Source organism: Chiloscyllium punctatum, chromosome 17 (genome assembly GCF_047496795.1).
Source record: "Chiloscyllium punctatum isolate Juve2018m chromosome 17, sChiPun1.3, whole genome shotgun sequence".
NCBI lineage: Eukaryota > Metazoa > Chordata > Chondrichthyes > Orectolobiformes > Hemiscylliidae > Chiloscyllium > Chiloscyllium punctatum.
Window position 1 is genome coordinate 101,033,460 of NC_092755.1, and position 25,576 is coordinate 101,059,035.

Below are 25,576 nucleotides of genomic sequence, written 5' to 3' on the forward strand. Positions count from 1 at the left end.
TAAAATTCACAACTAGTTGATCTCTCCTAAATTGCACTGTACCGATTTTAAGTAGTGGGGGAACCAATAACGTAGTTATATCCTGTAATATATCTGGAAATATGAAGTTTCATATGTGTTATTTCAATGAATTTAAGCTGTAAATGCTATAGTAATCTTCTAGGAAATGAAATTTAAAGAGAGTTGCTAGATACACTATCTGGAGATATTGTCAAATACATTACCTGACCAAAATAAAAACAAAGTGCTAGAAAAACATAGCAACTGTGGTCACATCTCTGGAAGAAAGAAATATGATTTCTTTGGCATTGGAAATAAGTAGAAATGTTTTGGGACTTGTGTTGTTCCTTTTTCAACAGCATGTGAACATTGTCCTTCAGTATGATTTAATTTTTCTAGTAGTTGCTAATCTATATCTTCAAATTGTTACTTTCAGACAGAGATGTGCTTAATTCTGCCACTAACACTCACTATGGACCAATGTTTTTTTTTTCTTTACTGCAGCAATTACCATTCCCTTACCCTTTATGTCCATGGCATTTTTTTGTCATTTCATCTCTCACACGATTTAATTTGTACCTGAGTTTTCCTTTTCTCACAACACAACACTCATCACATATTACACCCCTCAAGCTCCAAAGAAAACTATATCGGGCAAAAACGTTCCTCTTTCTGCAGATAATGCCAGGCCTGCTGAGTTTTCAACAGTTTTCTCATTTTGCTTCAGATAACTAATATGCTTAAAAACCTGACCTAAGTTTGTCTAAGACAGTTTTTTGCCTATTGTTTCATCAGATTAATGGCAAAAGCGACAGTATTCCCTTATCACCAGGAGTAAATTGCTATAGTGATGCTGGTTTTTTTTGCCCTGGATGTACATTGACAGTTCTGACCAATGCCAGTCAGGAGGTTGCAAAAGAAATAAGTAATAATTTTTATCTCAATATTAATGAGCAATTTATATATCGTTTCAAATGTTATATAGTTTGTTGTTTCAGACTACAAGTCAGATATTTGTGGAAATATATTTTGCTACGTAATAGAGCAATGAGGGGAATGAAAATTTAATATCAGTATGACTTGTGGAAAATGATCCAGTTTTCCTGGTGCTCTGCAAGACTTCCAATTAAATTTTGCATGGAATTCTGATACAGTAACTCCTTGTTGCATAAACTGCTCCTTATAAGATAGTATAATAAGGAAAATGAGTCACATTGCTTTGCAATTAACTTGAACTATTGTGCTATAAAATAACATCACCATTACAAGAGCACCTTGTTTTCTGACATTGATCCTATCCAATCACATAGATCAAGTTAATATTTTTCTCTTGTCAGATAAGAATCTTACAGTAGCTATTGATGGGGATGTTGAAGAAGCCAAGGCACTTGCAAGACCGCCAGAGGACTCCCAAGGTAACTATGACTTGGGTGGAAATTTGGGCTAATTGGGATTCTACTTTAAATTCACTTTCCCTTTAATATGCAACCAGTGCCCCTCCTCCCCCCACCCACACTGATTCAACAATGTTATATGATAATTATCAAAGCTGTATAGATCAGGAAGACTCCTGATACAGTTACCAGTTTGATTCCAGTTGGTGCCTGTTGCATCGACCCCTTGGTCCAGATTGCAGCAGTGGGGGCAATCCAATCAGGCTCAGATCCATTGTTGCCAAGAATTATGATGGTGCAACATCAAGACATTATTCATTTTGCTTGTTTATTTTTTTGCAGATGATGAAAGTGACTCTGATGCAGAGGAGGAGCAGACAACAACAGTAAGTAGCTATTATTTTAGCTGAAACCAGTCTGATCGGTAAACGTTTGGCGGCCATACTTCATTCTTGAAACAAAAGCTGATACCCTGCTCCACTGGCCAACGATCACCAAACTGAAATTGGTGGAAATGGAAAAGATGTTGATTAGTATCTCAAAGAAAAAAAGAGAAGACAGTGTTTCAAGTGGTAACCAAGGCTTAACATTTCACCTAAACTGTATCTCCAACAGTGCAGTATACCCTCAATAACATATGGAGTTTCAGCCTTGGGTTTTGTATGCAAATCCTGGAGGCAGATTTGAATCCGGAATTTTGTTACACAGGTGTGAGCACTACCAAATGAGCCACTGTTATGACAATGACTCCTCGGTGTAAATATAGTAATATTTATGTGTAGTATCTATAAAAAATGTCATATGATGCACAATGGGCAACAATTAGTTTCTGTGTAGGCTAAGCAAACCCGTACAGCAAACATTATTTTAACCAGCACTTTCGATAGACTGGTGAAAATTACATCCCTGAAATACTGGAAGTTTACTGTATTATCATGGTCTCTCTGATGTTCAAGTAGTCAATTGAGGGTGCAACTGAGAAGGCCGTCCACCAAGTCAGTTTTATTTAAGTGATTTATGCTGTAAGTAAGGTATAACAGTGATGTGTATACCCCCCCCCCCCCCAATTACATTTCTATTACTTAGTGTGTGTTTTTACATTGGTTCTGTGGATTCTTGACCAATTGGGATAAGTGATTAACCGCCACACTCCTGATCCCAACTCGGTTAATAAGAAGTTTGCTGAACTTATCAAGTTAATGTATAAAAATTGGAACACAGCTGAAAGAATTGGCTTCTAGTGAGGAAGGAGTTCAGAGTAAATGAAATGTGCAGCCAATTTGTTTGGCTTATGCTTGAGGGTTAGAATTGATATTGGGATTGATAATAGGAGGATGTGATGTTACATAAATGACAATTTACCATTCGAGTTGTTAGGAAACCATCTGATCTAGGTGACCATTGATTAGGAAGGATCAATTTGTGTAGATGAGTAGGACTTGAACAAGATCAGCCATGGTCTTACTGAATAATGGAGTGGGCTTGAAGGACCAGTTGGCTGCCTCTTGCTCCTAGTTCGTATGTTCTAAGATAGGATGTAGGCAGCAGTGTTTTTGATAAACATGCTCCTGTGTTGGGAGGTCAGCCAGCAAAGCATTGGGATAATGAAATCTGAAAGTGTCAAATGACATGGGTAAGAGTTCCAGTTGCTGATGGGCTGAAGTAGGTACGAAGGCAAACGGTTACAAAGGTGCTCATCATTGGGTCTACATGATGAAAGAGTAAAATGTTCAGAAGTTTAATGGTTGATGAAATAGGCTTTATCGTTTTCTTGTAATCATTTACTGTTAATCCAGAGGGGGGTAGATAAAACCTGTCTCCTCTTGAGTCATTGAGATGTACAGCACAGAAACAGACCCTTTGGTCCAACTCGTCCGTGTCAACCAGATATCCTAAATTAATCTAGTCCCATTTTCCAGCATTTGGTCCATATCCCTCTAAACCCTTCCTATTCATATACCCATCCAGATGCCTTTTAATTGTTGGGTTTTTTAAAAATTTCCACTGATTCTTCTTCAAAGTAAGTTCACGGAATCTGTAACGTTGACCCACCAATATCTAGCATTTAATGCCAAAAAGATAAATTGCTGGAAAAGCTCAGCAGGTCTGTCAGCATCTGTGGTGAGAAATCAGAGTTAATGTTTCGGGTCAAGTGACCCTTCCTCAACTGCCACATTCCACATGTTCTGCGATGAAATTTCTGCATCCATCTTTGCGCTAATGTTTCTGGAGTGGGACTTGAATCCACCACCTGCTGACTTTGCGGCAAGAACATTACCAACTGATCCACAGCTGACCCCAAAGTGACCACTAAAAACAATACTCAGAGATTATTGGTGTGCTGTATAATTATAGTAGGAACATTTTGTGCAAAGCACCTTCATGCAAGAAGAATTAAGGATTTGTTTGATGTAACAAAAAATATACCTATGGGGAAAATACTGAAATGTGGCTGGCCTTTTTTTAATCACGTGTCTTGTTATAAGTTTCATTGTAGAGTATGCCATTTTAATAACTGTTCAATTGCTTCTGCAACAAGTATGCAATCCTTAATATCAGGCAGTGTTTATAATTTCTTAAACAAAATGACTGAATCATTGGCTAACATATTGCTCTGATTTCTAGAAGCGTCGCCGTCCGACTCTTGGCCTGCAACTGGACGACAAGCGTAGGGAAATGTTAAAACGGCACCCTCTGTCCGTTACTTTAGACCTAAAAAACAAAGGTTAGAATTAACTCCTCACCCTCCTCGTCAAACACAAATCACTGATAACAAGTATTACATTCCTTTCATGTTGTTTATAGTTACAGAATCCAGTTGTGCAGATATCAAAAGCAAAATAATTATGTAACATCAAAACTGCTGTTCTGTCTTTAAGTGCTATCTCTGTAGCTTTCTAATGCATTACTACCTGTAGATGTTTGTGTGTGTGATTTTTGTGAGGAGAGAACTACACATTTATGTTCTGGACAAGCACTGGGAAAAATTTTAAAGATAACTAGCACTAACTCACATCTCCTTCAAACATTTGGATTTGCACTGCTATTGCATTGAAATTGATGCAATATATAGAAAAACAAATGAACAGTATTATATAAAATATTTATAGGTTTTGCACTATTTGTAAAATTTGCCACACGGTGTTTGAGTACCTTAATTTACACCTAGTTATAATCTGTTACTGGAATTTAAATATCCATTGAAACATCATGCTGTTGAACAGCATGTAATATTGGATACTTTCAAATGTAATATTACAACCCTGCTGGTGCTCTTAATTTTTAGTCTAAACATTCCCCTTTGTCCGAGTGTATGCTAAAGAAAACATTGATCAGAATTATTGCTTGTTTCTAATTTTATGCTGTCTTCTTCTTTTCTTAGATGGCAGTGTCCTTCACCTTTATTTCTACTATTTGATGAGCCTCAATATAATGACCGTCAAAACTAAAGTGACCACAGCTACTGAAATGTCTGTAGCTATCAGTGCAGGGTAAGTGCAGATGAGAGAGAAACCTAATTATTATGCCTGTGCTCCTCAAGTTCTCCATATTTTGGGCCAAGTGGTAGAGTTTCAGTTACCGGGAATTCATCTGTTCATTCACAAATTAACCTATAAGTACTTTGATGTAACTAACATGACTGCACAGTCCAAACTGCCTTAGACATCAGGGAGCAGAATTTCTACTCTTGGTACAATGAGGAAATTGCACCCAATGGAGATTGTGCTGGTCATGTTACAGTTCACATTTTTCAAATGTTAATCAATTGCATAGTCAAGTGTGAAATACCCGCTGAACGAGCACTTTCTAGTGAGTGCCTAGTCCCCAGTCTGTCATAATCCCAATTGAAGGTCATGGGAAGTTACTTTTTTAAAGGAACTGAAGTGCAATCATTGCATTCATTAGTGTAAATGTAAGAGTTTCTTGGTAATTTAAATAATTTTTGATCCAAAAAATAATTCAAAGACAAGCCCATTAGAACCCCTAAGAAAATTTATGCAATTTGAAGGCCAGCAGTATTTCTCAATTTTGAACCTGATGTAGTATTGTAGTTGGGGTTTGACGCAAGTGAGTTGAATTTGAAAACAGAATAAAAGATCACAGATTTAAAACAAAACCCTAAGTGGTTTCAGATGTAACCCATATATCTCTTTTTGCTGGATTGGCACAGATTGCATTCATATTACTGTCATAAACTGTGCATCCAGATTACTGAGTCTGTGAAACTCTGCTCCAATCTTCTGTTGTCAGACGTGTTATCTGACTAACTCAACTTAGAGTCATAGAGATGTACATCACGGAAACAGACCCTTCGGTCCAACTCGTCCATGCCGACCAGATATCCCAACCCAATCTAGACCCACCTGCCATCACCCGGCCCATATCCCTCCAAACACTTCCTATTCTTAGATCCATCCAAATGCCTCTTAAATGTTACAATTGTACCAGCCTCCACCACTTCCTCTGGCAGCTCATTCCATACACGTACCACCCTCTACGTGAAAAATTGCCCCTTAGGTCTCCCTTATACCTTTCCCCTCTCACCCTAAACCTATGCCCTCTAGTTCTGGACTCCCCCACCCCAGGGAAAAGACTTTGTCTATTTATCCTATCCATGCCCCTCATAATTTTGTAAACCTCTTTAAGGTCACCCCTCAGCCTCCAATGCTCCAAGGAAAACAGCCCTAGCCTATTCAACCTCTCCCTATAGCTCAAATCCTCCAACCCTGGCAACAGCCTTTTAAATCTTTTCTGAATCCTTTCAAGTTTCATGACATCTTTCCAATAGGAAGGAGACCAGAATTGCATGCTGTATGTCCAACAGTGGCCTAACCAATGTCCTGTACAGCCACAACATGACCTCCCAACTCCTGTACTCAATACTGACCAATAAAGGAAAACATACCAAACGCCTTCTTCACTATCCTATCTAGCTGCGACTCCACTTTCAAGGAGCTATGAACCTGCACTCCAAGGTCTCTTTGTTCAGCAACACTCCCTAGGACTTTACCATTAAGTGTATAAGTCCTGCTAAGATTTACTTTCCCAAAATGCAGCACCTTGCACTTATCTGAATTAAACTCCATATACTCTGATTATCATCTCCTTGAGGACAACAATCATTGGACAGTTATAGATTTGAGCATTTATGAGACAGGTAACATAATTCATAGAGTGCAAGGGAATAACTTGGATTTGTTTTTTGGAGGAATTTACAATAAATGGGAGTATCTCCTTTGTTTTGGATCAAAAACCTAATTGCAAAAAAGTATTATCATTTAGATAATTATAAGAAATACCATTTAATTTTGCTGATTAAATTTAGTGATAGCTTCATGTTCTTTTTTTTATATTTTTTGCGCATAGAGATCTGTTGTCTCCAGCCTCATTACTGAGTTGTTTGTATCCTGGAGACCATGGTAAGAAGACTCCAAATCCTGCAAATCATTATCAATTTGATAAAGTTGGGTAGGTGTTTTCTTTCATTACCTTTATTATATCAATTAAACAAAATCACAAAAAGTTTGGAAATGTGTAATATTAGTTGACGTTTTTCTTCTCTATTACTTTGTTTGGTGACTGTGTTTGTGTTGCTATGGCACAATCTAATTCTAGGTGGATACAAAAAGATCAGCTGAATGGCTTTTCCTCACCTGACTAGTTTGTGAACTGTTCAACTAGCACTCTGCACTGGATTTAAGTCAGATTCCATAGAATCCCCCCAGTATGGAAACAAGCAGGCAAAGTAATGGAAAGGGTACTGAGGGATAGGATTTACGAGTATCTGGAAAGACACTGCTTGATTAGGGACAGCCAGCACGGATTTGTGAAGGGTAGGTCTTGCCTTACAAGTCTTATTGAATTCTTCGAGGAGGTGACCAAGCATGTGGATGAGGGTAGAGCAGTGGATGTAGTGTACATGGATTTTAGTAAGGCATTTGATAAGGTTCCCCATGGTAGGGTTATGCGGAAAGTCAGGAGGCATGGGATAGAGGGAAATTTGGCCAATTGGATAGAAAACTGGCTAACCGGTAGAAGTCAGAGAGTGGTGGTAGATGGTAAATATTCAGCATGGAGTCCAGTTACAAGTGGAGTTCCGCAGGGATCAGTTCTGGGTCCTCTGCTGTTTGTAATTTTTATTAATGACTTAGAGGAGGGAGTCGAAGGGTGGGTCAGTAAATTTGCAGATGATACAAAGATAGGTGGAGTTGTGGACAGTGAGGAGGGCTGTTGTCGGCTGCAGAGGGACTTAGATAGGATGCAGAGCTGGGCTGAGGAGTGGCAGATGGAGTTCAACCCTGCCAAGTGTGAGGTTGTCCATTTTGGAAGAACAAATCAGAATGCGGAATACAGGGTTAATGGTAGGGTTCTTGGTCAGGTGGAGGAACAGAGGGATCTTGGGGTCTATGTACATAGATCTTTGAAGGTTGCTACTCAGGTGGATAGAGTTTGTAAGAAGGCCTATGGAGTATTATCGTTCATTAGCAGAGGGATTGAATTCAAGAGTCGTGAGGTGATGTTGCAGCTGTACAGGACTTTGGTTAGGCCACATTTGGAGTACTGTGTGCAGTTCTGGTCGCCTCACTTTAGGAAAGATGTGGAAGCTTTGGAGAGGGTGCAGAGAAGATTTACCAGGATGTTGCCTGGAATGGAGAGTAGGTCGTACGAGGATAGGTTGAGAGTTCTCGGCCTTTTCTCGTTGGAACGGCGAAGGATGAGGGGTGACTTGATCGAGGTTTATAAGATGATCAGAGGAATAGATAGAGTGGACAGTCAGAAACTTTTTCCCCGGGTACAACAGAGTGTTACAAGGGGACATAAATTTAAGGTGAAGGGTGGAAGGTATAGGGGAGATGTCAGGGGTGGGTTCTTTACCCAGAGAGTGGTGGGGGCATGGAATGCGCTGCCCGAGGGAGTGGTAGAGTCAGATTCATTGGCGACCTTTAAGCGGCATTTGGATAGGTACATGGATGGGTGCTTAATCTAGGATAGAAGTTCGGCACAACATCGTGGGCCGAAGGGCCTGTTCTGTGCTGTATTGTTCTATGTTCTATGTTCTAAGCCATTAGGCCCAACAAGTCCACACCAACCCTCCCAAGAGACTCCCACCCAGAACCATTTCCCTACTCTATTACTCTCCAATTTACCCCTGACTAATGCACCTAACCTACAATCCCTGAACACTATGGGCAACTTAGCATGGGCAATTCACCTAACCTGCACGTCTTTGGATTGTCGGAGGAAACCCACACAGATGGGGGAGAATGTGCAAACTCCACACAGTCGCCCAAGGCTGGAATTGATCCCAGGTCCCTGACACTGTGAGGCAGCAGTGCTTACCACTGAGCCACCATGCTGCCACCAATGATGAAATTTCAGTATTATGCTAAATCTTCTCATTCTCAAAACTTGTATTTTTAGCAAACCAAAACTGACCAAAGCACAGAAATTATAGCCTAGATAATCTAATAATACAGCTTTATGTATTAATGGTAAAGTTTTGTTTCCTAGTATCTTAACATTCAGTGACTACATTGGAGAGCTGGGACATCCATATGTTTGGGTTCAAAAACTTGGAGGACTGCATTTTCCAAAGGATCAGCCACAAGTGAGTCTTTGCAATTTAGAGATATGTTTACTAAAATGTCAGTAGCACTAAATGAGCAACATTTTAAGGTTTTATGTAAGTTAAGTTAAACCCCAATGAGAGATTTATTTGGTCTGGGATGGAAAAGACAACAAGCATGATCTATCCAATGACAGAAATATTGTGAAGAGATGTATTTTTCTATGAATTTATATGGAAATAGTAAAATACCTGTGTTCTGTAAAGTGATTAGAATTTGTCTATCTGCCACAGGGCAATTGTATGCTAAGATTAAGTTAGTCTTGTCCAATAAGGTGTTGTCCCAGTTTTATTAGATAAGAAAAGATTTACAAGAATGTTGCCAGGGTTGGAGGATTTGAGCTATAGGGAGAGGCTGAACAGGCTGGGGTTGTTTTCCCTGGAGCGTCGGAGGCTGACGGTGACCTTATAGAGGTTTATAAAATTATGAGGGGCATGAATAGGGTAAATAGGCAAAGTCTTTTCCCTGGGGTTAGGGAGTCCAGAGCTAGAGGGCTTTGGTTTAGGGTGAGAGGGGAAAGATATAAAGGAGACCTCAGGGGCAACTTTTTCACACAGAGAGTGGTTCGTGTATGGAATGAGCTGCCAGAGAAAGTGGTGGAGGCTGGTACAATTGTAACATTTAAAAGGCATCTGGATGGGTATATGAATAGGAAGGGTTTGGAGGGATATGGGCCAGGTGCTGGCAGGTGGAACTAGATTGGTATGGGATATCTGATCGGCATGGACGGGTTGGACCAAAGGGTCTGTCTCCATGCTATACATCTCTATGACTCTAATAAACAAACAGTGGGCTTCTGTCTTTGCTATCAGGTACAGTGGACCTTGGCTTTTGATTTTTATTTTAGTGTTTGGCAAGAGACACTAGCATAACAAATTCAGTACTGCAAAGAGCAAAATGCGCAACTGTTATAATTTTTAGCAGTTCAGGTTTATTTGTCAGTATAAATTACATATAAGTAGGCATTCTCAGGATGATTTTGTGTTTGAAACTTTGTAGTAAAGAGTAACTGCACAAGGAAATTGTCTGGCATATAGTAAGATTTTCATTTCATATCCAGTAAATGATTTTGTTGTATTCATTAATTTTTGTGAAGTGCTTTCCTTCATTACCTTCTCCTCCTATAAGGTCAGAAATTACAGTAAAGGTGAAGAAAACATACCTTAGCTGGAGGGATGTTAAAGCTGGTGTCCGTCAGGAATCTGAACTGAAACCTGAGCTTTCTACCAAATAAATCAATGCTTTACAGGAAATAATGGAGAGTTATTTGCGTATGGTTGTAGATAGCGTCATTGGGAATTACAGTAATTTATCCAAATTGATGCAGCAGGTTGCAAGGGTATGTGGCCAGACCAAATAAGTCAAAAACTGTGTGAGCTTGGATCTGGAAAAGACGTCATCAAGTTTTCAAAACTAAGTGAGTCGAGGAGCTGTGGGGTATCAAAGGAATTTGCATGCCTACATACACAAAACATTAAAATCTAATAACCAGAGCACAGGCACAAAACAAATTTAACTGAAAGGGACTGCAATACAAAAATGAGGAAGTTATCTTTCAATTGTCCATCATTTTTGTCAGACAACCTGTCTGGAATACTGCAATCAGTTTGAACATCACACCTTGGGAAGCGTCTAGGTGTAACGTTAGAACCCATTCACAGAAGGTGAAGAAGATATGCAAGAACCATCATTTAGATTTTATTCAATGAGCAATTCATCATGAACAAAATATACCAGTCTATGAATTATCAGCAAGGATCAATTATCAAATTCATTTTAAAATACTAATTAATATAAACAAGGTTGTGCTTAGTATATTTCCCGTAAGTACTTCGATTAATACTTTTCCCAATAACTGCGTATTTGATTCTGTATACGCTGGTGTTACACAATATAAGAAAGATGGCGGTCTCCTACACGTTTGCTTTGTTTCCTGCAATGGGCAAGTATTTCAACATTTTACATTTTAAAGTTAATCTTAAATGAACTTTTTTAAAGCGGCAACGAATTCTGCAGTTTATTTTCATGCTGGAGATCAGGAATCAGCAACCTTTTTATAGCAAATTAGTGCGCACGTTTAAACATCCAACTCACTTTTGAGTCAATTAATAAACAAATAACAGTGCAGAATCTACGTCACTTATTTTGGCAATTTCTAGTTTTGACACGTTTGTATCCTCTGCAGCCACTGTTTCCAATCTGTCCAGCAAAGGAGACTTTTGCACCAAGCTCAGGTTTCACTGTTCCCTGTCAATCTCTTTGGAGTTCCTGGTTCCAGTGCTCCCTTGGGCACTAATCCCTCAACCCAATACAGTCAGGACAATGCTGCAGAACCTTAGATTTTTCTGCTCCTTTTCTGCCCACTGCACTCGCCACCCCAACCGTGGGCGTGTCGAACCCACATAGTCCCCAACATCTCATCTCTTTCTCTGCCCACTATCAAATTATCTTCCCATGCAATTTCCAGAAGTATAACACTTGGCCTTTTACCTACTAAATGTCTGTGGCTTAAAGCTCTTTGTCCAGTTGACGCAACAATATACTTGTACTTGCCTCAGTCTAGACTAATGCACTGCTCAGAATGTGGTCTCTACATCAGAGAGAGCAAATGCTGACAGGAACACCTTCACTCACAAGTGTGAAGCTGATTACTTGCCAGTCTGAAGTAGCATATGCTGTCATACTAATATTTCTGTCCTAGGCCTGCTGCAGTGTAGATTCAAAGAAGCCATTTATACTGTTAGAGAATCCAGGTAAAAGGGACAGTCTCTTGATTTTAGAACTAGGCCATTTAGAAATGAAAGCAGGAGACCCATGAGGGAGATTTAAACAATCCTTAGATGAGCACATGGATGATTTTGGGATAGTGTAGGGGGACGAGCTGAGAATAGTTCACAGGTCGGCGCAACATCAAGGGCTGAAGGGCCTATTCTGCGCTGTATTGTTCTATGTTCTATGAGACAAGTCAATGGTGCTAAGGTACAACATGATCTGATTAAATGGCATATAGACTTGATAGGCTGAATGGTCTACTTCCCGTATTTGTCACTGGTAAGTTAATGTTAATTGCCTTACTGTGTCTTAGTGCATTAACAAGAACTGATCATGTGTAGGACAGATCCAGCAGTGATAGCACTCACCACTGAAAGACATTAGTAAGACTTACATTTTTATGAAAACTTGATATTTTACTCTGTGATTCTTAGCCATTGTAAATTTGGAGTATGTTTGACATTATTCTACAAAATTATGATTTTAAAAGAGATTTCAAGATTGTTTTACATTGAGTTTTTTTAAATTTCTGATAGAAATTTGTAATGGCTGACAATTCTGTAAGCGCCAGTCACATGGAAGCTACAATAAAATTGTTGCGTGTGAGGTTGCAATCCCGACTGGCTCTGCAAAAGCAGTTTGCTTCATTAGGTGAGTACCAGTTAGATGGCTTCCTTTTCCAAGCACTTAAGAATAAGAATAAGAATCATACTAATCAGATTGGATGGTACCACTGCAAATCTGGGGAAAGAAAGGATCAATTGTATTTGCTCTTCTTGCCTCAAGACATCTTTGGAACCCTCTGTTTAAATGTAGTTTCCTAATACGACCTTCTCTGGATTTCACCTGCTTTATGAAGACAATAACTATATTTTTGATGTCCTGATAAATTAGGAATTTAATCAACCAATCTGTATTGATATTTATTGCATGTACACATCCCTTGTGCACTGAGAACTTCGACGTGAACTGTGTTAGGCAAAAATACTAATTACAGGATAGCAAAAAGCATTTAAAACTGATATACAAATCAGTTACCACAGTTCCAAATTGGTTTATTCATTGCTCTAAACTTGGTGTATAAAATATAAAACTGATGTATTTTCTTCTACTTCAGTTTATGTATTTTGAATGTTAAGTTTGATAAATATAAAATGCATCAATACTGTGTTCCTACTAAAATCCAAATATCCAAATGTCAGTTGTGTTAGTGCTTACAATGTTAGGAAAAGCTGTAAACTTTATCAGTATGCTTTCTTGGTTTGATTTTATTTCCTTGAGAAGTGTATTGCCATTCGGAGGCATGGCTTTTCTGTTTTGACGAGTTATTGTTCTTTTGCAGAGCATAGTATTGTGCCGATATCCAGTGAATGTCAGCATCTTTTCCCAGTGAAGGTCATAGCTAGATTGATCAAATGGTGTGCCATTTCGTATGAGGATTATGTGGTATGTTTCCACCATGTTTTCACCTTAATGATCTTATTCTTTTTGTGTTTGCACTTGCTCATATTGCTGTAAGGGTTGAGTGTTCTTGGCTCTAAACTTACCTGATCAATATTACCACTGATTTCAGTACTTTGCTTTCTGAGTTCAAGGTCCTCCGTTTCAATATTCAGACTTCAATATTGATGGGATTTTGCCTCAGATATGATATTTTGCTTGATGCAGCACTGCTTATGTTTTTTTCATAACATAAGAAATTGGTTATGGACATCGTAGTATTAAAGAAGTCATTAAATCCAACATGTAACACTGGAAAAATTTCTTTACTCTGAATATATTTTTAAATCCATTGCTAGTAAGGTTGGAATTCATTGCCCAGCACCTGTTGCCCTTGAAAAAGTGGTGAGCCATCTTCTCGAATGATTGCAGTCAGAGAGAAAAACCGAGCTGTAGTGCTGTTAGGTAGGGAAGGGCCATGATTTTGACCAGCAAAGATTAAAGTACAGTGTTATGTATCCAATTCAGGATGGTGTGACTTGGTGGCAGATGGTGGGGATCTTATTTTAGAGATGATACTGTACCCTTGTGCTGGCTACCTTTATTCATGACGCAGTCACGGTCATCTTTTGGAACATTCCACTGAAGAAGCCTTGGTGTGAATGTAGTTTGTAGATGGTACACATTGCAGCCAAGATGCATTAGTACTAGAAAGAGTGAGTAATGAGGGTCATTGATCATGCCAATGTAGCAGCTTAACCAACATGATGTCACACATCTTGACTATTAATTGAACTGCATTCATCCGGGTAAATACAGAGCATTCCATCATATTCCTGACTTGTGTTTTGCAAATGGTAGTTAAGTCAGGAGGTGTGTCACTCAGTGCAGAATAGCAAACATATGACCTAATCTTTTATCTATAGTATTTGCTTGCTCTGTCATTTATATTTCTGGTTCATGTTGATTCCCTGAATTTTGAAAATTTGGTATTTAGCAATGATAATGTAATTGAATGTCATGGGGAGGTGGTGACACTATTTTTGGAATTAGTCATTGCTTTGCATTTGTATGTCATGGATTTTACTTGCCATTTATCAGCTTAAGTTTGGACATGATCCAGAATTTCCTGCATGTGGGCATGAACTGCTTCATTATCTGAAGATTTTTGAATACAGTCCAATCTTCACCAATTGTAAAAGCATAGGTTGTGTCTTCTCTGGTTACCCCCAACTCTATTTTTATGTGTTTCCCTTTAATCTTTGATTCCTTTGCTGATTTAAAAATCTGTTTCTCAGCCAAGATTATTCTGAATGACCCATGGCCATCTCTCTGCAGTAAAGGGTTCCACAGATTCACTACCCAGTGAGAGAAGAAATTCCTCCTCATCTCTGTCTTAATTGGGCACATCCTTCTTTCTCTCTAGTTCCTATTTTGCTTAATAATTCAACAGCTGCAGTGCTTTTTCAAAAATTCTAGAACTGCATTTCATAATTTTACATTATATAAGGTACAGAACAGTTTAACATGTCTCAGTATGGTATGACTCTAAATTGCCTCTCAGTTGCAATTTCAGGTTATAAGTTAACTTTACATTTATATTTCCTGTCAACCATCCCAGTCTGATATTTTGATGATCAGCAATTCCACTTCTACTGGTTTGTATGATGTGAACTCCACAGACAGTTCTGTTTCCCAGTTAGTCCTGTCCCCTATCATGTAGTTTTTAAAAGACAGTACACAGAAGGGACTAACTGTGGATAAGCTGTCTAAGACCCCGGAGTCTTTTGAGAAGAGTAAATGTTCCCAGAAGCAGTGCTTTACCAGCAAGTTATATTTGGCTGTGTGACTTGATCTGTCAATCCTCTGGAGGTGTACAAGAGTGTGCTTCTGAGCTGCTGCATATCTGAAACTATGAGAAAGAGGCTGTCATCATCGTTCACATTTACAAATGGAAGGAGGAGAAAAAGGAAATTAAAAATTGGCAACCGATCAAGGGGCTGAATGTGGACTACCAAATTCTGTAGGAGGACTGTGGATCAGCTAAATGCTAGAGTTTTTGGTTCCTCCTGATCAGACTTGCACTGTACATGAAAAGAAGATCTTTGTCCGGGATACACTTGACCAGGGCATTGGACATCTGTGTCATCAGCTTAAATGAGCAGAATCCATTTGACTGAATGTTGTAGATGGGAGGTGACTCATTAACATTGGACCAAACAAATTGTGCTGAATGGTTGATGTTTGTACTGTAATTTCCAGTTAGTGTTACTGTTCATTGTAAGAATTCATATTATGTAAGCTAAGGTATATTTAATATGTACTTTTAAGATTAGAATCTGAAGAGTTAAGCTGTTTATTTCCTCCTTAGGCTCTGCCTTTTACCAAGCATGTCGTTGAAGCAGGCATGGCCCAAGAGACTGACCTATTCTTTTCAGCTTTGATAGAACGAGGGACGGGTAGGTGAAAGGTCTCTTTAAAAATGTTTTGCAGTTGCAATTATGACAGCCTTCAAAATTTTTGATCAATTACTTCGTGAATATTTTTGCAGTATTGTTTCGATATTTTCTTATGGCCGCCATAGAGATCAACAAACCGAAGGCACAAAGCTTATGGACAACTAGAAAACCAATGGACAAACTTTCACTGTACTTTAATAGTCAAAATTAACAGAATTAATCATGAATTGACAGGCAAATTACAGTCAGTATAAGTTGTAAATTATCCATTAAATGTCAGATAAAACAAAGATGGATGCCATGTATATGCAAATTTAGCGCGTATGACACCAACTTCAACTACAGAACTATGAACTTTCTGAGCTAGAATTCTAGAACCTTTTGTACAAAGTTTTAGCCACCAATTTTCATCCAAGAGCAGTTCCCAAAAGTATAGAGTTCCAAAACACAGTTTCCACTCTGCACATGGTACTTGATGATATGGCACAGTCAAAACTTTAGTGTCCGAAATCAATGCAAAAATGTTGTATTTGTCCACCAGTAGCTCCTGGATCCAGCTGTCATTTTCAGGATCTGTCCACCCTGTAGAAATGGGGTGATCTACATTCGACTGACACCATGTCGTGAACTTGGTTTTAACCCACCTGAGTTTAGCCAGAAATCTCAAATTTCCATTTTCCTGTAAACCTGAAGGTTCAGTATCTTTTTCAGTTAAGATCTGACCTAAAACGTACAAACTTTGAAACTACAGATTCCATCACAAAATGAAGACATTACAATTTGAATAATTTGGTATAGTCTTGCAATTTTCTCTAAAATAATCTGTTTACAGGGCACATCCTAGTGATCATGTCACTTTGTAATCACCCAATTGTTTCATCGCTATTAGGGGAATTTGAGCCCTACATTGAACTACATCACTACACCTTTTAATTCAACAGAAAATTATCCTTTTTATTTCAGTCAGAAATTAATCAGAGGTTTAGATTTAATCAAACAGTTTTAAAGTGAATGAAATGTTTACCCATAAATTCTGTTACCTTTACAAAGTGTGATCCTAACAGGAACTGACATGCATCCTCAGTCACGATTCCTTACCCCAACATTATTTGTATCTTAATGAATTATAATTTAATCTGTTTCACTTTGAGTGAACCATCAAACTTATTTCTTTAGAAATTGTAAAGTAATTGATACAGTATTGTGTATGTTGAATTATTTTGTAGCATTGTAAAATGTTTCTACTTTCTATCATTATTTAATTGTAAATATATGTCCTACTTCAGCCTAGGTAAATTACAACCTGCATTAAATATCTAAGAGCACTTAAAATATTTGGTAGCGTTCACAACAATGCTGGTAATTGAAATTGATGCAGACTGAGAACATCTTTATTAAGACCACCTGTTTCTGATTTTATGGTCTTATACAATCAGCTTCTGGTCATAAGTGGCGTGAGCCAATACAGGAACCAATGCTAAAATACTGGATGTGTGAAAATGGTACTATTAAGAACCACAAATTGTAACACTAACAAAAGTGTAAGAGTAACAGATTGTAATTAACAGTGGAAAATGAGCTTGCTTTTGATTTTATTTTAAAAATTCTGTGTTTACTTAATTAAGTGTTGATTATTTTCACTTAGCTAAGCTCCATGCAGCAATAGTGTTGAATCCCGGTTATTCTACCATCCCCCCTATCTTCAGTCTCTGTTTAAATTGGAAGGGAGAGAAATCAAGTCGTAATGATGATAATCTAAAGGTGAAGTTTTAAATTACTCTTACTTTGCAATATAGCAGACTGTCGTTAATCTTAATTATATGGCGTTCCTATTGACACCTGAATATTGTACTATACAAAAATATGACAAAAATCATTCCTGATGAAGGGCTTATGCCCAAAACATCAATTCTCCTGCTCTTCGGATGCTGCCTGACCTGCTATGCTTTTCCAGCACCACACTCTTGACTCTGATCTCCAGCATCTGCAGTCCTCACTTTCTCCATAAATATGAATATACATTTTCTTTACTTTGCTCATTTTTGCCCCTGTCCAGCATTCATAGAATTAGATGGTATCTAATTGAAATGTTAAAGCTTTTATTTGTGATTAGGTGGTTTATATTTATGTCAATTTATATGGTCCATGTTGTTCAATTCTTTAGTCTTTTGTGCGTTATCCCTAACCACGAACTTTGAAAATATGAACAGGTAATACTTAAAGCTGGAAAATATTATGAACATGTATATGTAGTAAATCATGTTCAGAGTAAAAGCTATACTTGGAATCATGTATTAACATCGCCTTGATTGTGACTTGTCTCTGAGCAAAAACTGATAGCCACGGTGTTATCTTGCTGAGTAGCTGAAGTTTAGTTGATTGGATAATTGGTCATGTCCTGCCTACATCGGAGGTATGTCATAACATCACTGAACAGGTTGTTTTTTTTAAAAAACCATATTAGTTTAGCAGGCAGGAAACAGTGGCGCAGTTGTTAGCACTGCTGCCTCACAGCGCCAGAGACCTGAGTTCAATTCCCACCTCAGGCGACTGACTGTGTGGAGTTTGCACGTTCTCCCCGTGTCTGCGTGGGTTTCCTCCGGGTGCTCCGGTTTCCTCCCACAGTCCAAAGATGTGCAGGTCAGGTGAATTGGCCATGCTAAATTGCCCATAGTGTAAGGTAAGGGGTAAATGTAGGGGTATGGCTGGGTTGAGCTTCGGCGGGTCGGTGTGGACTAGTTGGGCCGAAGGGCCTGTTTCCACACTGTAATGTAATCTAATCTAATCTAATCAAAATGTCAATCACCAAGACCTTAAAACTAAGGAATCACATTTCTTAATTCTTTAACTTACTGGTTTTAAACAAAGAGTTCTACAAAACTGGCAATCAGACATCTGTAAATATTTTGTTCTAACTTCTATTGAAAACCATGTGGTTTCTCAAACCACTGAATTATATAACATTTATCTCACAAATAGCTGTTTCTCTCTGCATCTAGAGTTCCCAGCAGCCATGGTGTTAGCTGAACTTTAATCAAAACAGGCTTTATTCTTTCAGTTAAAATACAAAAAAGGCATAAATCTAACTCTATTGAATACTTGACAAGATAATGTATTATTTAATCATCAATTGTTCCATTTTAGACAGCATCCCATAAATACACACTTGGCATGACAATTTAGCAAAACAGTTAAGGTTCTCATGTGCTGCCTCTCTCCAGTTCAGCAGAATCAAATACTGAAAAAAGGTCTGCCTCTTTTTATTTCTAAGAGGAAGTCTCTTGTCTAAGACTATCAGCAGAGAATTCAAACTGTTAACTCAGCAACAGCAGAAACCTTCTCACTAACTGAAAGCAAAACTAAAAACCCTTCCTGGGTCTCTGTGAGCCCCAGCCCCACCCACTTATGCTCCTTTTGTCTAACTTTTTAAAAAATAGCTGCATGTCTGAAACAGAAAACTAGGCATCACTGTGGCAACACCATGGGGCAGCATGGTGACACAGTGGTTAGCACTGCTGCCTCACAGTGCTAGGGACCTGGGTTCGATTCCAGCCTCTGGCGACTGTCAACGTGGAGTTTGCACATTCTCCCCGTGTCTGCATGGGTTTGTTCCGGGTGCTCCACTTTCCTCCCATAGTCCAAGATGTGCAGGTTAGGTGAATTGGTTATAGTAAATTGACCATAGCATTCAGGGATCTGTAGGTTAGGTGCATTCGTTAGGGGAAATGTAGAGTATTAGGGTAGCGGAATGGTTCCGGGTCGAATACTCTTTGGAGGGTCGGTGTGGACTTGTTGGACCTAATGGCCAGTTTCCATAGTTCTTCCTGTCCAAAACTACACATTTTTGAAACATCAATAAATATTGGCAGATGTAATGAAGTAAGTAACTGCAAACTGTGTAGTTAAATGTTGATACAGAAAGGTAACTGCAGCTTTGTTTGGATTCTGCAGATAGGACAGTTTCCTGAAGCTAAGCATCAGCATTATTGGTAAAATATGTGACAGTTGCACTTTGCTGAAACTGTGCTCTGCTGTTGAAGAATAATGATAACAAAAACTTACATAATTTTTGGTTGTCACTGTATTCTGTAGAAATGAGGGAGAGAGAAGGACTGCCTACTTTTTTTTAATTGAACCATTAATACGATATAAGGAGCACTGTTGGCAGTACGTAAATGGCCAGCCTCAGTTGCTACAAATAGCAAGTAATGCAAATCTGTGGAATTTTTGTCAGCATCCAAGAGAAAAAAAAATTCTGATTTTAGATTTTCATCAGATTTAGCTACAGACCCTTGTAGAATAACCATATTTGAGAAGATTTATTGAATGTAATAAAGCAGTGTGGATTGTTTAATCTGGATTTTCTTTTGTATTTGTGGTTGTTAGCTAAAAGCTGTGAAGGCTGACTGATGTATATACTTACAGTTTCCATGTGGATTGTTTGTTTCAGGCGATAGAGGGCGAGGTTAATGTATGCTTCAAGGAATTGCTGGGTCCCAAACCAGGACATCAACTTCTGACAAATCAGATCCAGCGTTTATGTATGTGTCTGGATGTTTATTTGGAAACTGAGACTCATGATAACAGTGTGGAAGGGCCAAAAGAATTCCCACGAGAGAAGATGTGTCTGCGCCTTGTCCGGTATTTGTTTTTAAATATCCTACATGAAAGAATATCCTTTGCTAGATACCCAACTAGCACATCAGTTGTGAACATTGTTTAAAAATAAGTGTGCTCTAAACTTGTCCTTCCAGTTGTAAAGGCATCGACTCCCCCTATATAGCGTAGAATCAAGTGCCAGTCACTCTGTTACTGCACCCAAGTGTGTGAAACCAAATCATGACTGTTGATAGTCTGTTGAACCCCTGGGTTCATGACAGCAGAGTTTGTGTTCTAGTCTGTATCCATACATCCATATGCCAAACATGTCACTGGATAACTGTCAGGAGCAGGAAACGTAACTGATTCTTGTCTCCTTAAGGTCAAAAATCACACAACACCAAGCTATAGTCAGACAGGTTTATTTGAAAACACTAGCTTTGACTTGAAAGATATTCTGGAATTTGTACATTAATCAATCGAAGCGTGCACCTCCATTCTAACTGAGTAAAGATTTAAGAGCCATCTTACAGGTGTTCAATTCGTTCACATGAGTTGTATGACCCCGTGATCTTATAAATTCCATGTCTAAGGTCTTCCCCTCTCACTAACACCTGATGAAGGATCAGCGCACCAAAGGCTAGTGATTTCAAATAAACCCATTGGACTATAACCTGGTGTCATGTTATTTTTGACCTTGTCTAACCCAATCCAACACCAGCACCTCTACATCTTGTCTCCTTAACGCAGAGATGCTGAAGGCACTTCTCGTTTCTGACTGTGGTCAGCATTATAGGTGTTAACTTTCTCATTCTAGATTTATTTCTAATTTAATAGAATTTAATATCTTCATATGGTGCATTGAGATTTGCACTCATGTCTTTGGATCATTGATTTGGGAATGTAATCACTGTATTACCATACCCCTTGAAAAGAACTAAATTTGATTTTCAATCAAGTTCCATTAATCTCAGCTGGTGAAGCATTTAGACCTCAGTCTGCTGAGATCAGAAGGGAAACATAGGGTTCCATTTCTCATCATTAATCATTAACCTGTGGTGTTCTCTATCTGCTAACACATGGTCTGAGACCACATGAGAGTAAATGTGGCCACTGGATGAGTAGCAGATGACTGTATGATGTTGACCTTCAGAAAAGGTGAAGACTATAGAGATGGCTAAGTGGTGGAGTGAAAGAAAAGCTTTTAGAGGGAAATTTAACATCAATATAGGTCTGAACAAAGAAATTAAAATACAAATGAGAAAGAAATTGGAAATGCTGCTGAAATGAAAGCAGGAAATATTGTATTTGTGGCCATCAGATTTCTGGACATTAAAGTATTCTACTGCAGTGTCAGCTTCGGTTATGTTCTGATGTCTCTAGATTTGGGCATGGAGCCAAAGCAGGCGATCACTTTATAGGAATGTAATAAATGGAAGATGCAAGGAAGGGGAAGGGTCAATTAAATGTAATTTATCCATTTTACTACAAACTGAGTCTAGTTTGTCAGTTCCAGAACTCCATGTATTCTCAAATCTTCATCTTTTGACTTCTTATTTCCCCTTTAGAGGTCCTAATCGAATCAAGCCTTTCAAATACAATCATCCACAGGGATTCTTCACACACCGGTGAAGCAGCAGTAATTGGATGGAGTTTCTACATGCAGCTGTGCCTGTTTACTATCTGATGGATCCTCCACAGCAATTTGAATTTAAATGTGGATGAGGAAAACTACGAGCATCAGTATTACAGCTCTGGAGTTTGTAAATTGGGTGAATAAACTTATTTTGTTGCAGAAGCTGTCTTTTGTCTCCCAAGATTGAATATATTTGCAACTTAATTTTAGTATGAACTATTTTTGAGGATATTTGGCATTTTGTTGTACAAATCTTTTTTCATTTGTTGTTGAAACTGAATTCTACATGAACTTATGTCTACATGTTACAGTCTAAATTAAAAGTGACAGTTTTGACTTGGTATTTTTAATATGGACTTTTATCATTGGAGAGTAAAAATCTGTACAATACAGCATTGATTTTCACATTGTCATATGACTAGCAGAGAAATTAGTTTTTGTTTAATCTTGGAACTTATAGCTGATGAGTTTTAGTAAAATGATGATATTTCCCCACAACTATTAAATCCTGTGAAAAAAAATTCAACTGCGTACCTTGACTTTAAAAATTTTCATCTGTTTCAAAACAAAACAGTTAAATATCTGACAGAATTAACATTCATGCTGTGTAATTGTACAACTACAATTTTATGGACTAAAGTCACACATTACATGGATTTGAAATCTGGATTTGAAGACTTAAAACTTCATTAGTTAAGCAAAGGCATAAAATGTCTTTAGGGGTCATTAAAATTAGTTTCACATCTGATGTAGGTGCAGGTATATTTTTATTTATCCACATTGATTTTCAATCCTATTTTGGCATTTTATAGGTCAAATCTCATGAAGCCTAATTTTAGATGGAGACATCAAATATTTCAAACCTTTCCATAACGTTCTCGGGTCGACTTTAGAGCTTTCACATCAATATAGGTCTGAACAAAGAAATTAAAATACAAATGAGAAAGAAATTGGAAATGCTGCTGAAATGAAAGCAGGAAATATTGTATTTGTGGCCATCAGATTTCTGGACAATAAAGTATTCTACTGCAGTGTCAGCTTCGGTTATGTTCTGACGTCTCTAGATTTGGGCATGGAGCCAAAGCAGGCAATCACTTTATAGGAATGTAATAAATGGAAGATGCAAGGAAGGGGAAGGGTCAAGACTGTAGGTGCCTTTCACACAGAGACAGCAAGTATGTATTTTTTTGTGCCAGTAAAGTAATGAAATGTCCTAACATCCAATAATTTTGGGTATAAGAATAGTTTACTCATCCTACCTGGGGCCTCTCACATTCCTGTGATGCCTGCACATTGCAATATATAGAATATGTACACTCCCAAACAAAGGAGCACAAAATAGCCTCCTAAGATAGTGAAAGAATAGGGTGTAAAAGAAATTGACTCCAAAATGGAGGTGAATGAAAGAAAAAAGGACAAAATGCTTCCATTAGATAGCTAACTTCCAAAGTTGCAGAGGTCAAAAGTTAAACAGCTACAAGTGATCCCAATCACAACTGTTCCACATTCAATGCTAATTGTATCTGACATGACTGTAGATGTACATATTTTTGAACTTCTGTATCATCCACTGTCTTTCATGCATCCACATTGAATACTATCAAATTTGTATAAAGAATAGCCTTTAATCTACAAGTTTGCCTGTGTATAACTACATTTAGTCTCCCTGGCATTTGCTTTACCATTTTATTCTGGTATGTTCTGAGGCAAGCACCAGAAATTTCTCATACTGTTTCTAAGACACCTCTTCTTTAACTTTGTATACAGTGTGGTCTGCTATTGTTTTGTTGCATGGATAAGATAAATATTGATTTGTTTTAATTGTCAAAATCATGAATTCAGTTCAGAAGGCAAAGAAGTAGAAGCAGTGTGGGTTGAGATGGGGCATGATGAAGGCTATAAGTTACTTGTGGTTGTGGTATACAGCTCCCTTAATATCAACCACATATTAGAATGCAGTCTAAATGAAATAAAGGGAGGCTGTCAGGTGCAGTAATGATCATGGGGGATTTCAATCTACAAATAGACCATAAAAACCAGATGGGCAAAGGGAACCCCGGTGAGGATTTCATAGAGTGTTTTTGGGATACTTACTTCAAATGTCATGTTCTGGACTCAATCAGAGAGCAGGCTCCAGAAGCATAGGTAGAAGCGATTGTACTGATATTCTGTCCAGTCTTCCAATTCACTTTGAGGGACAGAGCACAGTGTGTTAAAACCAGTATTTTAAATGTAAAGATGGGCAATGTTGTGGGTGTGAAAGCAGAACTAGCAAAAGTGAACTGAGAAGTCAGGTTAAGTGATGTAGGGGATATTACAGAATATGCAGGATTGATGTGTCCCAAAAAGAAAAAAATGTTCCAAAGGGAGGACCTACTGTGGTTAACTAAAAATATTAAAAATAACATCACACTTAAAAGCAGTAATTGCACAAAGGTGGGGTGGCTGGTCAGAAGATTGGATAGAATATAAAAATCAGCAAAGATTGACTAAAAGGAGAGGGAGATTAGACTGAGAGAGAAAGCTATCCAGAAATATAAATCTGTAAAGCAAAAGTTCTTGCATATACTTGAAAGGGAAAAGATGTCAGAAAGTTAAGTCTTGTTGGTCCGATAGAAATTGAGTCAAGAGAGGTAATAGTGGAAGATAAGATGATGATAGGCAAACTGTCTTTTTGCATCAAATCTCAGTGTAGAGGATACAAGTAACATCCCAGAAATGTCTGTAAATCAAGAAATGGAATGAGGGAGCAATTGAGGGAAATTACAATCATTAGAAAAATGAACTGAGCAAATTGTTGGAGCTGTGACTGGCAGTGTCTGGATAGTGATGGACATCATCCAAGGGATTTTAGAAAAGTGGCTAGTGAAATAGTTGATGCATTTGTTTTAATTTTCAAAAATTCCTTAAATTTGAAGAAAGGTGCATTGGAATGGAAAAAGCAAATGTTAAAATCTTTTATTCAAAACAAAAGGAAGAAGGAAGCTTCAGACTAATTAGCTTAACATCAGTCATACAGAAGATTTTAAAAGGTTTTACTGAAAATGTAGTGGGTCTCTGAAGTTCACAACGATCAGGCAAAATCAGCATCGGTTTGTGAAAAGATAATCAAGCTTAACCATTTTACTGAACATCTTTGAGGAAGTAATATGCTGTTATTGAAGGGTAACAGTACTTGGATTTCAAGAAGGCATTTAATAAGTTGCCATCTCAAAGATTATCATGGAAAGAAAAAGATTATGATATAGGGGCATGGAAATAAGGTTGCATAGCTAAATGAGTCATTAGGCATAAATGGGTCTTTGTTTGGTAAGATGCAATGAGATGTAAGAATCAGTGCTGGGGCTTCAGTTTTGTGCAATTTATATAAATAATTTGGATGAAAGGACCAAAAGTACAGTTGCTAAATTTGCAGATAAGACAAAGATAGAAAAAGAAGTTATGAAGAAGACTTAAGGAAACTATAAAAGGATCTGGCAAATGGAGTAAGGTGGGCAAATATGACATTGTCTGTTTTGCGCATGAAGATTAAGGAGGATATGATCTCAACAATGAAGCACTGTTCAGCAGAACGACTTGGGTATGTGAGTGTATGAACCATCAAAGTTTAGTTTGGGGACACAAAGATATTGGGAAAGCAAATAGAAT

General features: G+C 38.1%; 1 protein-coding gene across 2 annotated transcripts in view; it reads left to right on the forward strand.

The window, feature by feature from the left end:
* thoc5 (THO complex 5) overlaps nucleotides 1-22,959 on the forward strand; it is a 37,739-nt gene extending 14,780 nt beyond the window's left edge. For both annotated transcript variants that reach the window (XM_072588054.1, XM_072588056.1), the window contains 12 exons: nucleotides 1,338-1,415; nucleotides 1,737-1,780; nucleotides 4,020-4,119; nucleotides 4,777-4,885; nucleotides 6,762-6,863; nucleotides 8,907-9,003; nucleotides 12,331-12,445; nucleotides 13,137-13,240; nucleotides 15,606-15,693; nucleotides 17,339-17,454; nucleotides 20,144-20,334; nucleotides 21,861-22,959. In XM_072588054.1, the coding sequence (XP_072444155.1) occupies nucleotides 1,338-1,415; nucleotides 1,737-1,780; nucleotides 4,020-4,119; nucleotides 4,777-4,885; nucleotides 6,762-6,863; nucleotides 8,907-9,003; nucleotides 12,331-12,445; nucleotides 13,137-13,240; nucleotides 15,606-15,693; nucleotides 17,339-17,454; nucleotides 20,144-20,334; nucleotides 21,861-21,924 (1,208 nt within the window). In that variant the 3' untranslated portion in view covers nucleotides 21,925-22,959. The remainder of the gene's footprint in view (nucleotides 1-1,337; nucleotides 1,416-1,736; nucleotides 1,781-4,019; nucleotides 4,120-4,776; nucleotides 4,886-6,761; nucleotides 6,864-8,906; nucleotides 9,004-12,330; nucleotides 12,446-13,136; nucleotides 13,241-15,605; nucleotides 15,694-17,338; nucleotides 17,455-20,143; nucleotides 20,335-21,860) is intronic.
* Nucleotides 22,960-25,576: the final 2,617 nt, after the last annotated feature.